The 13025-nt window shown below is 39.7% G+C and overlaps 1 protein-coding gene across 3 annotated transcripts in view; it reads right to left on the bottom strand.

Moving 5' to 3' along the window:
* The window catches only part of LOC134527647 (xylulose kinase-like), an 81553-nt gene extending 72745 nt beyond the window's left edge, over positions 1-8808 (bottom strand). The window contains exons 1-2 of one of the 3 annotated variants that reach the window (XM_063360511.1): positions 8298-8808; positions 9-91 (exon numbers count right to left, since the gene is read on the bottom strand). In XM_063360511.1, coding sequence (XP_063216581.1) covers positions 9-91; positions 8298-8348 — 134 coding nt within the window. In that variant the 5' untranslated portion in view covers positions 8349-8808. Of the gene's footprint in view, positions 1-8; positions 92-588; positions 1224-8194 lie in introns of those variants that run through there. The other 2 variants (XM_063360512.1, XM_063360513.1) reach the window with 2 other exon arrangements.
* Positions 8809-13025: the final 4217 nt, after the last annotated feature.

The raw sequence follows: 13025 nt of genomic DNA, 5'->3' as shown, positions 1-13025 counted from the left end.
TGGCTCACCTGAATTCTGGCAGATCCTTGTCAAACTGGACGTGAACCTCATGCAGAATTTTGAAGCTGTCATTTGTGATTACACCTTTCAACTGTAATAAAATATAAAACAAGCTCAGAGTAAGTAAAATTTTTAAACAAATTACAATACCATAAAAATTCATAGGTTCCCTTTGCTGTAGGCTAGAATTCGAATGCTTTGTGCTGCTTCTGAGACTATCAACCCACTCAAATATAGCACTCACTCTGCACCACAGGAGACCCCACAAGAAACAGTCAATCAGCAAGTGACATATGTCCAAGTACAGTAATGGGAAATGGCACTTTAATTTGGGACAACGATGTGCCTCATTAGTGATTTTGTTGGATTACCGAAAACAAGTATGGTTTTAACTGCAATACTAAAGAACAATTAATATACTGTACATACTGTACAGTAATATTGAAAACAAGTTTTCCACAATATCCAAACCAATCTTTAAATAAAATTTCCCTGATTTTCCATGATAAAAATTTTCAAATTTCTCTATAACTTAGGCTACCTAGTATGTGATTTAATAAAAAAATAAATAAATACAGTAAACCTAACCTCCACCAGCCCTGTAGCTGACCTGGTTCAAACAGAACCTTACACACATCAGTTTATAATGTGTGCAACTATGCACTTAAACACCATCTGAAAAAAATAAAAATATAAACTTTCACAGTCTGAGTGTTGGCAGAGAGAAGCATGGCATTTCCCCCCTCAAAATAACCATAAATGGGAAATTTCCAAGACTTTTCCAGGATTTAAAGTAAATTCCCTGAGCAATTCCAACTTCTCCCTAACTTTTCAGAATGTGCACACCCGTTGGTAATAAGCTGCTCTAAAAGAAAAAAAATGTACTAGGAGCATTAAAGTGGCATGATATGGCTGTCAAGATCAACAAATGCCAGAATCCATGCGAACATATCCTAACGCAAACGCCTTCATCAGAACCAGATTACAGAATGTGTCAAACCAAAGAATGCCGGATTAAAAAAAAGGACAACTGTACATAGATGTACATAGGACTGTTAAGTCTAACCTAAAGATCAGTGAACCTGCAGTTATATAAAAAAGTTTGACAGAATTCTACAATTTTTCTACAATTTTCGGAAAAGTTAAGGCAGTATCTTAACCTGGTCAGAACTGGAAAAATATGCAACAACGGAGGAAAATGTGAAATTGGAGAATAAAACCAAGAGAGGTAAAAAATTTCATAAGTAATACAGGATGTATCAAAATTCATGTTACAAGGCTTGAGGGTAGAAAGCTCTTATTATTTGCAACCATTTTTGTCAATAAACATGTTGCCAGAAATGCGTAGTTAAGCCCCTGTAGCCCCAGAAAGAGTCAGCGTAGGCAACCCGTTGTAGAGTGTTATGTTGTGGATGTGCGGGCGTTCGAGTAGAGAAATAACCTTTTTAATCATGGCACAGATTTTTATTTCACTCTGAAATCAATCACAGCTTCGGCTTTGTTTCACAACATTGAAATTGTTGCATACGTTTTAACAACGTGACAGCCTAAAGCAACGGCTCAAAAACACGCCCACCTTGAGCGACACAGAGGTGGCAACGGCGAATCATGTTTTCACGGATACGCTGGAGCATGTGTGGAGTCGACCTTATGATTTTGAACGCTTCAATGATTCGCTGTGTAAGCTCTTCTACCGTTTCTACTGGCGTACCGTAGATAAGCCCTTTTACGTAACCCCACAGAAAGAAATCTAACGGGGTTCGGTCCGGTGACCTTGGCGGCCATGCGACAGGGCCCGCTCGTCCAATCCATCGGTTTGGAAATGTTTGGTTTAAATACTCTCGCACTTGCAGGGAAAAATGAGGTGGTGCCCCGTCATGTTGGTACCACATCACACGTCGGACATGCAATGGAACCTCTTCAAGAAGACCTGGTAGTTCGTTCTGAAGGAAGTGGAGGTATCCGGCGCCATGTGTTGCACTTTTTGAAGGTGGTATGGGTACAAGAGTTGCTCATGAAGAATTCGCCAAACAGCCATTTTGTCAGCGTCCATATCAGAACCTTCTGCCCTTGTGCTTGTATTCGGACTCTCCTCAAATCTCTGAAGTACATCTTCTTCAAAACTGGGAGTACGAACTCTGCGTGGAGCACCAGCATTTGGTCTTGTGACGGCACATGTACCAGTATCATGCATTCGCTGAGTAAGTCTTGCAAACATGGTGTTAGCTGGAATCCTATGACCCGGAGATCGTTCTTCGTACAGACGACAGGCGGCTCGTCCATTTTGTCTAGCTTCCCCGTAAACAAGCAGCATGTCCGTGTACTCACTAAGCGTGTACTCCATAGAGCTCCACTAAAACATCGCCCTTTTCAGAACCAAAGTGAAAGAAATGATATCACGAGTTTGCTTGTACGACAGAACAGTCAATGACAGACCACCAGTGATATCAAAACACACTGCGACACTGCGATGTCACACTGCGCAGTGCTATGGCACGGCACGAACGGAAGAAAAGAGGTGAGGGCGCTACCAACGGAAGTACAAAGGGGCGGGGGTCAACATTCGACATCGTACAGTCCTCTCGAGCGCTGCCCGGCGTCGTAAACCGTAATTCACCACAGCATTGTCTGTCTGGCACAAAGCCCAACGGGTTGCCTACGCTGACTCTTTCTGTGGCTACAGGGGCTTAACTACGCGTTTCCGGCAACATGTTTACTGGCAAAAATGGTTGCAAATAATAAGAGCTTTCTACCCTCAAGCGTTGTAACATGAATTTTGATACACCCTGTATAATTATAACTTATTAAGTCTAAAAAGCTGCAATTTACTAACTCTTATAGGTTTATGTTGTAATTGTAACCAAAATACGTACCTGTATTTTACTAAATATGTATATCAGATGTTACTTTAATATTTATACTTTTTTTTAAAAAAAAAGGCACAAATAGACTTTTAATTTTAACCAGGTACCTTAAACCTGTAAAAATCTGAGTAAAAGACAGAGTTTATTTTATAATGCACCTTTAACCACATCAGCCCATCTCTGAAACAGAGGAAAGACGCTTTCATGAGCTGATTGGATCACAGACAAGATTTAACATTTAAAATAATGATTAGGATGGGTGATTAATAATGATGATTATTATTGATGAATATTAATGATGACTGAAAAAATATAGATGATGATGGATTGTGACTGATTTATGACTGATGATTAATGGATATTTTGACGGTTGATAGTCATGTGAAGATGACCATGATTTGACTGGGACAGACTAGACGAGATGATTTTACAATGGTTATCCACTGCATTCCGTAGTACGCAGGTAAACAGACAACACAATGCCCAATACTCACTCACAAAATAAAAATTCCATAAATAAAAATTTCCAGACTCTGCCCAGAATCATACCAGTGAAACCTAATTCACAGTTCAGAAAATCTAACCACTGGACTAAAGCTCAGACACTCTAAAACCACTGGCCAAAAAGTCAGACACTCTACCAATGACCAACAGGTCAGACAATCTAACCACTGGCCAACAGGTCATACACTCTAACCACTTGTCAATAAGATCAGACAAACTAACCAATGGGCAACACATCACACACACAATTTGTGAACAGGTCATACACTCTTAACCACTGCCCAACAGATCAGACAATCCAACCAATGGCCAACAAGTAGGACAATCTAACTACTGGCCAACAGGTCAGACACACTAACAAATGGCCAAAAGTTCAGTCACTCTAACCACTGGGCAACAGGTCAGACTAATTTATTTCAAGAGGCTTTAATGTCCCAGCCTTAAGCTGGGTGGAGCAAGAGTGGGATCGCAAACTAATTACAATAACATCCCTGTTTGAGACTGGACCCTAGAGCTAATGTCAAGGTGAACTGCACCCTAGACTGCCGAGGATAGCTTCACGGGCAAGATTATGGGGCCAGTGTGCTCGAATGGCTAAATCACTCATCTGGATTGGACTCCCAGTGGGGTCCACAATCGGCGGACGTTGCAGTTTGCTGGTGTGTTTTCCCTTCCAATCATTCCAACATTGCTCCATTCTCATCTCATCACCTTTCATTGTCTCTAATCACCTCAATGTCAATATCTTGAACCCTGATTTATTTGTTCTTTCAATGGCAAGAGAAAGATGAGAATAGTAATGACAGTAAAAACTAAAATGATAATTATGAAAATCAATAAACAGATAAATAAAAAATCAAATCAAGAACTATGATTAAGATGACAATAGCATCTTTGTATAATTAGGTACGTTAAGATCTACTGCGAATTTTGAGATTTAAAAATGCAGAAATGACTGAAACAAAAAAATTTGTAGAAGGAATGCACTATTAGTATCGTAACATATTTTTTAAACTTAAACACAACCCAGCTTAAGCCCATTATGTTGTAACCTACCAGTGGCAAGAACAAGAAACTACCAAAGGTATTTAAAAGTCAAACCATATTGTATTTTCAAATATTCACCCACATCTTGCAGTTCAACTTCCACTTTAAATTGCTTAGCTTTAGGACCTTGTCAAAGTCAACATTTATGGACTGGGTAGTTATAATGATAAGTTGAAGTCACCCTCCACACATAATAATTAGGGAGAAAACTATATGGTGAATTGCTATAAAATTGAAATAACACCGCAAAGCATTTCAATACAGCATATAAAACCAATATGCAAGTTAATACACCATTTAGCACCAAATGTGACTAAAAACATGAAACCAATCAGCAATTTGACGAATTTTAACTCAAATTAAAAAAAAAAAAGTTATCTTTTACTATTATAAATTTATCATATGTAATATATTTAGCATTCATTTTTACAAAAAGTATAAAATAATGGTTTTGAAAATATTAATCTGTTTTTGTTTTTGCATCTCTTTTATTATTTAGTAAATTTTATTGTATAAGTGCATAATGTGTCAGTTAAAAGAGAGACTATTTTGGTGAAACAGGTATTAAGAAATATTTTATTTTCATATTTTTTGAATCATACACTATTTTTAAATTAATAAAGAAAATGTATAAAAATAAAACCAATAATACAGAAAAAACAAATTGATCTAAAATTAAAACCATGAAATCTAGTTCCTAATTTTTAATTAATTTCCTTCCGTCTATTTCAAACTGAGCCTGATAGCAAACACCAGACCGTGACTGATAAAAAGAGAAAAGAAAGGCCAAAGAATATGAGAACGGACGAAGCGTGACAATCTAATGAATGAATTTGGGCTTAAGATCTCATCGGCACTAACGACATTAGAGATGCGATGAGATGTGCATATTTTAAATATGTTACAAAAATTAAAAATTAGTTTCATGCATTATTAAGAGTTTACCCAATAAATCTGATTCAATCTCTTAGAGTAATGTGTCACATGTTGCTTGTACAGGTATGTACATTAACAAAATAACTGTATTAATGTGAATATGTATGTACATAATTTATATACATTTTTATGTAATATTTAATTAATGCTGGTTTGTTTGAATTATTGTATTGTTATGTAATGGTGCTTTTAATCTTCTTAGCTGCCACTCCCAGCTGTTAAATATAATGCAAAGTAATTATCAATTTCAAAGTTCATGTGGTAATAAACATATTTTTAATTGCTAAAAATATTAACATATATTTTAATATGCATATCTGTGGATTTTTTCATGAACGATAGAACATGATAGTGAACCTGTAAAATCATTTGCTGGTGTCACATTAATTTATTAATGATTTGTAGGTTATCAATGATCAGCTGTGATTCACCTGGACTATGTCGGAATCACAGTAGCAAAACGGCGATGGAGGTGATGTGAATGAAACATTTTTCTGACCAATCATGTTCCACAAATTTGTGACATCAGTATGACAAACATGGAGGAACATGTCAGACTTCCCAATTAGAATGCCCCCCCCCCAACCAATCTAGTCATGGGTGTAATCTTACTGAAATAAGAGTGAGGACTTGGTTTTTCAAATTTGAATAAACAGGTGCACTGGAAATATAATAATGGTAGGTGTATATTTAAGGTTATATTTACTAAATCTACTTGGGAAGCATTTAAATAATTTAGGTACAATGACTTTTCTGACTAAATATTACATTTGGCTCAAAGAAAGTTATATTTTGCAATTTTCTAGATTAACTTACTGGCTTCTGCATGACATCGACCAGGGCTTCACCCCATGACCCTGATAAGACTCCGCTCCCTTCCCAACCCTTGCTTTTTCTCTCAGGAATTTGAACTGCAGCCGGACATTAGCATGTCCGCGTTCAAACAGTGCACCACAACACAGGAAGACATCCGGTCATGCAGTGTACATCCCCCTAATTAAGTAAAGTGTTATGTGTTTTTTTTTATCCCCACGTGTTTTTTTCAGCAGACTGGCTTGATGCTGCTTTTTTAACATAATTTAAAAATAATAAATACCTAGCAAAGAACGAGTTGAACAATACAGAGTGGACCCAAAGTTGGCCGAAGCAGGCAGTATTTTAAATATAAATTATTAAATGACTATATATTAATCAGTAACGAGGGCATGAGTGGACATGCCTCATTTATGTAAGTCTTTGTGTGTTCTTTGTCAATTACCCATGGCACTGCTTTATTGTTCGGCATGAAGAAGTAATGATACTCTGAGAAGTGCGCTCTGTCACCTCTGTCTTCATCACCCCGGCCAAGATAAGATGCGCCGGACTTTATCCGTTGCCATCATTGACTAAATTCTGTTTCGCTATTTAATTCAAAATGTTTTTTTTAAATATCTTCGGGACCTGCCTTGGGTGGCATACTTTTTAACAATTACCATTTAATCTTAATCAAGACTTTGACTGTGTTACTTTCTGGTCATGAGCCGACCAGACGTAGGTATCAGGCATGTGGGACACCTTAAGAACCCACTGTAACATCCTATGCTTATAGCAAGCACAACGTTGAGAGTGGGTCAGGCCTCAGTAATGTTGGTAAGTGTATAAAGAGGGAACACAATACGAACACGGGTCACATCACACTCTGAGAGGAGTCTCCACAGGGTCCGTGTGCCCTTACCATACGGTTATGCCCATTTAACAACTTTCCATATCAATACCACCCTCCGAACTTACAACATGCGTTTGAAAAAAAAGGAGATCCAAATGTGTTATATTTCAGTTCTACAACCATTGTGGGGATTTTGTTAATACAGAAGTGCAAGATAGTGAGATTTTAATTACCTGCAAAAGTTTAACAGTTCAAATGCTATATTTACATACATACATTACTAGCGCCATGTTTACTCTGTGTGTATATTCATTTTGTACTAGCTGCATCAGATGCAGTATTTCATTAAACATGGAAATGGTTTTACACATTTTACAGGTATGGATGTGATTGCAACTACAAAAAAAACTTGCATTTTAATTAATTTAAATGTGTACAGTATTTAGTATTATTGAAAATTTGAGTCATTTATAAATTTAAGAAGTGTTTTGACAGACATAGTGATCAAAAATACAATCTTTGGAATATTTTTCCCTAAAGAAAAGCTACCAATTTTGGGAATTACAGTTAATTCAAAAATTAATAGCAGTTGTACATGGCATGTAATGGTAATAAAGATTTTAAATCATTTAATTGATTGATTGATCAACTGACTTGAGATTGGGCTTCTGCCCGGTGGCATGGAGATCCCCCCCTTCTCGTCCAATTTCTGAAGCCAAGTCCTTTCCTCTTCTCACATTCAGTATCTTTCCCTCAATCCTATTCCACTCCTGCACTGTTAAAAATGGGAATGTAAAAAAAAAAAAAGTTGTTACTGTCGTGATACTGTGATTCCAGGTTAACAAGCTTTGTTAGCAGTGGTACCCCTGTGATACACATAATACAGTTAGATTACCAGTGGTCCCCTATGATTCACCCAAGGCAACTAATTATACAACTATACAACACCTCAAATATAGTATATATTAACTTTATCATACAGATTCTCAAGGCAAAATAAGTTTGTAGGACCACCAAAATAATTCACACAAATACCACCCTTTATTTTATGTAGAACAGATACACTAACAATCATACCAATACAAATATAAACAATGTAATCATATGCAAGCGCAGTGCATTGTGCTGAAAGAACCACTAAGAACCATTTATTAAGATTGCATTTTATTTACACCTTACCAGAAAAAAGTTAGCTTACCTACACATGCGTGTTCTCCCAATATCGTGCTTTACGTATCCTTCACCTTCTACTGTGCAGAAGCATTCAAGCATTGTAATGCCAACAAAAATTTACAAATTACCTGTTGCGTACTAAAATCAAATCCTAGGTACGTAATTTCATCACCAGCCATAGCAAGAAAAAAAAAAAAACAATAAAAAGACTTAGCTCCAATTAACTGAATCTGCCTATGTATGCTATCGGTTCTATTGTAGGACCGTACCCTAACCGCAATTCACAATGAACTGACGTTTAACCCAAGAGTTCGTGAATATTACAGTATCTCTTCCTCTGAACTTAGGTTATCAAATTCTAGATTTCAAGTCCTGTGTTTACTTTGATGTTTCTATGTATACATAACCTTGACAGCAGATCGCCTTCGTCATAACTCGTAAATCTAAACTGTAAACACGTCGACAATAAATATTACATCACATACAAACGCGTTGCCACACTTTGTCATCGTTATGATTAATGATATCAAGCTAGTGAGATCAGAGACATCATCACGACTTAAATGCACCAAAATTCTACTTCATTGGAGCCTGCAAATTAAAACGACATAAACAATAAAATTTGAGTTTTAACAATAACAATGAGTTCCGATACTCTCCGGTACCATTGGCTAGAGCCGGGCTATAACATTAAGGAACGACTGATAAAACAGACATAGTAGTTTTACCTTTTATTATTCCGTTTCGCATAATAATAGATATTTATGTGCTCGTCATTGAAACCATTCCTTTCACTTTAAATATGGGTATGAATGTATTATGCTGTTAGTACCACAGAGAGGGTTTACATCTTTAAATTTTAGATTTTGCACCACAATGCCATTTCAGTATCTTATAATATCTTCACATACTGATATAAACTGGATATCCAATAGTTTGAGACATATATTGATTCCGTTTTAAAGATACGTACACTAATCATATGTCTATTTTCGTATAAGTGAAAGTGCATAATCTGTAAACAAAACTCTTGTGTTTTATATGTGCCCTACATATATGTCCAGATCAATAGCTAGAAAAGCTGGTACAGTAATACTATTTTTTTTAAATTTACATAAATTCCTTATTGTAACCAGAAATCGTTTTACTATTTAACTTGACGCCGCCGTCAGTGCTCCCTCTGAGAGCACAGGCCGTTATGTGTCCTCAACACCTGATAAGTGCCGCGCCCCGAACGCGCCCGCGCGCGCAACGTAGTGCAGTGCCCCGAACGGCGTGACGTCAGTCACGGCCTCCTACGTGTGCAAAGCGCCCGGCCGGGTGTGGCACTGCGCAAGGGTATTGTTTCTCATGCATTTTATAATATAAACAAAATCTAAGAAATCTAAACCATTCAATAATTAATGTTAATTAAATGATCATATGTTAAAAGGGTATAATTCACAAAACTGGCCGAAGTCATCTTCCCGCGCTCCGCAGTTTTCCCGCGGAATTTCCCCCCTCCCTGGCCCCGGCGGCCAGGGAGGTTAGTCAGTCGCCATCCAGCACTCGCCCGGGCCGGCAGCCCACGCACGGGGAGCCTTCAACTTTCGCGCCAACATTCTGTAACTGCAATAGGTAATTATAGTCCAATCGTTTTTATATCAGCTCCCCGGTCGGCCCAAACCGGCCGTTAGCGATCTCGCGCGGTCTATTAATAAAGTGTGTAGTCCATGCACGGACTTTCTATTTCCTACGTAATTAATTAGGTGACCCCTAGTGGCACCTGCGCCTCACGCTATTACGTCCCACCTCGGGACATAGTTCTTTGCCCACGCAGGGCGGCCCTGCGCCAAACGCGACCACAAACATTCGGACGAGTCATCAACTGGGACTTGCCACGGCCACGTGTACGATATCGTTCAAGATTCCCACGTGTCCGTACCCAGCTTAACGTGGCCCTCGCCACCACGCGGACTAGCCACCTGTGCATATCCTCCAGTGCGGGACGTACCACAGTGATTTAGTGTAATGTGTTTCCATAGTAAATTCGCGGGACCTACCGCCCTTATAGTGTAATGTGTTTTCATAAGTAAATTCGCGGGACCTACCGCCCTTATAGTGTATTGTGTTTTCTTAAGTAATTGGCGGGACCTATCACTCACGCACCTCGCGTTACGTCCGCGGACTTTCGCATAAACCAGGACAGGTTCATCGTGCGCGGAGCTTAGGTCGACGATGAAGCGGCCAGTTACGTGATCGTGCGACATGTAGAGTGTGCTACGCAATAAAACGACTACAAGTACGTGTGCATTTCATTAATCAGGCGTCCTGGGAGGCCATAACAGCCCGGGGAGTCCTTTGTCGCCGCATCCCTGCCTGCAGCCACGAGGCCAGGAACCCCACCCTTGAGATTCAAAATTAACCCACTAGTGTAAATTTACGTAAATTCAGATCAGGCAACGGGGACGGCGTCAAACTGTATCGTTTTACACTGTTTAAAATTGATACTTTCAACTTGCCAAGATTTTCCTGCTATTAAAAGAATATAATTCACATATTTTTGTTATATTTGGTTATCAATACTCTTACTACTATATTGTGAAAAAACAGTACCTATACAATCAAGGAACCCAGATAAAATGTTTAGTATTAACACAATACATAAAAATTGACATCCCAAGTAGGGCCTTATTAGTACTAAAACTACATTACCATTGTAAGAAAAGTATGTAATTAATTCCAAGCATTTTTACTAAAGAAATATACACAATATATAATCAGGTTTATAAAAACTCATCCACATACACTATCAGTCTGTCACTTATGTCTTATTAACATACACTGACGTCGTCTGGCCGACGACCACCCCAGAGCCCGACCTGCACCCGCCAGTATACGCTCCCGCTAACGGAACACACCCCTGGCCATGGCCCACCCGAGTCAGGCGACCCGAACAGCAATTAAAGACAAAGCCGCGGAAACCTGAGTAGACAAGAGAAGAACCGTACCCATTCCTCCTGAAACATTAAATTAGGATTTTAGCGACAATAAAATCTCTTCCAGACACACCCGTTTGGAGTCTAGCGTAATGAGGTCACGCCTGGCGCGAGAGAGGCCGAGCCTCCCTCGGACGCCATGCCAGTTCGGCAGTTCAGCGCAGCTCATGGACCGGGGCGGACCTACGTCCCACGGAAAGGCAACATCCTTTGTCTACATTGAAAGTAACGTCCGGTAAATATAGTCACTAATCAACCAAACCCCTTTTATTACTTAACCTCTCCGTGAGTACCCGGTCCCTTTTTTCGGTCCCGGACCTAATCCGGCCGCATCAACTTAAGGACACCCCGCACCACACTTGGTCAACGGGGCTGCTCTTCAGCATACGGCACGGGCCGTCTCCCGCAACGTACAGAACTTTATTTAAGGTCACGCGCACGGCGCTGACCACAAACCCGCAAGGGAACTTGGCCAAACTTAATTGCGGTGCGTGTTTCACCACAGTGGGCACAACACCCGCGCCGAGACATTTGCATACGGGATTGGCCGTCACCAATCGCCCGCCCCCTTAATTCAGTGTATTTTGTATCCCGTATTCTGTACTGCTAACTTACGTTACCCGAGTAACGAGTGCCACGTAACGTGTGCGCGCCCCCTTAATCCAGTGTATTTTTGTATCCTGTGTTTTGTATTGCTAACTTACATTACCCGAGTAACGAGTGCCACGTAACTTGTGCGCACCCCCTTAATTCAGTGTATTTTTGTATCCCGTATTTTGTATTGCTAACTTATGTTACCCGAGTAACGAGTGCCACGTAACTTGTGCGCACCCCCTTAATTCAGTGTATTTTGTGTCCCGCCTTTGTGTTACGAAATTACGTTACCTGCGTACCCAGTGAGACGTCTGAGACATAACAGCATCCGAGGCCACGTAACGCGGAACACAAACAATACGGCGCCACGGAATAACAAGTAAAACCCCCTGGGGACCTCTGTAGAGTGTTGTATTGTGTACGACTCGCTCCTCTGAATAAAAGGTACGACACCGCCACCTCAACTCCACGTCTCTTATTTAAAATCATCTCACGCAACACCGCCGCCGGCCCTAGTGGGCCACGCAGGGGCACATACATCCACGACCCCAAATTCACGACTAGAAACACAGATCAAGAACCGCCTTTTCCCACTAGGAGCCACACCGGGACTCGAGCCCGAGACCCCGGACGACGGCAACACATAAATTTAACCTATTACTAAAATTGATTTAATTACACTTAAAAGTGACTAAAGTTTAAAAACCCATTTTATTTTTAAATAGTTAAATTCTATTTTATTATGATTAATTGTTTGTATTATTTATTTTAATGAGAAAACTAAATCCTGCATCGATTAATCAGGGCAATCCTTACTTATTCTGACACCAAATGTTACGAATGGGAAGAATACAAGTCCAGAAAATCTAACCCAAATAATTAAATACTGTTTTAACTATTTGTTAAAATTAACAATGTTAGTTCAATTATAACAATATATATATATATCTATCCACAGGTTGATAACAACTCCGTAAGTCTACCTTTTACTATACCCCCTGGAGCTCGGCTTGACTGTGGCTCTCTCTCTACTGTTCGTCTTTCACCATGCACCTCTGTTCCAACACACTGCTTCGCATTGCTCGCACTGCAGCGCCGCGACACCGTTCCCTGATGCTCTGATACTGGATGATCCGATCTTCGCACACGAAGCCTGTCGCTTGTCGCCTGCTATCGCTCACCAAGGGGTCACTCATCCTCTTCACTTCATTGCCCTCGCAGATCATTCTCCTCGTTTATACACCCCTCAACCCCACCCTGGTAAAGTCTCATAGCTCTTCGAAG

This window comes from Bacillus rossius, chromosome 1 (assembly GCF_032445375.1).
Source record: "Bacillus rossius redtenbacheri isolate Brsri chromosome 1, Brsri_v3, whole genome shotgun sequence".
Lineage (NCBI taxonomy): Eukaryota > Metazoa > Arthropoda > Insecta > Phasmatodea > Bacillidae > Bacillus > Bacillus rossius.
Note: the sequence above shows the minus strand (reverse complement) of the source record. Positions and strands in the feature narration are given on the sequence as shown.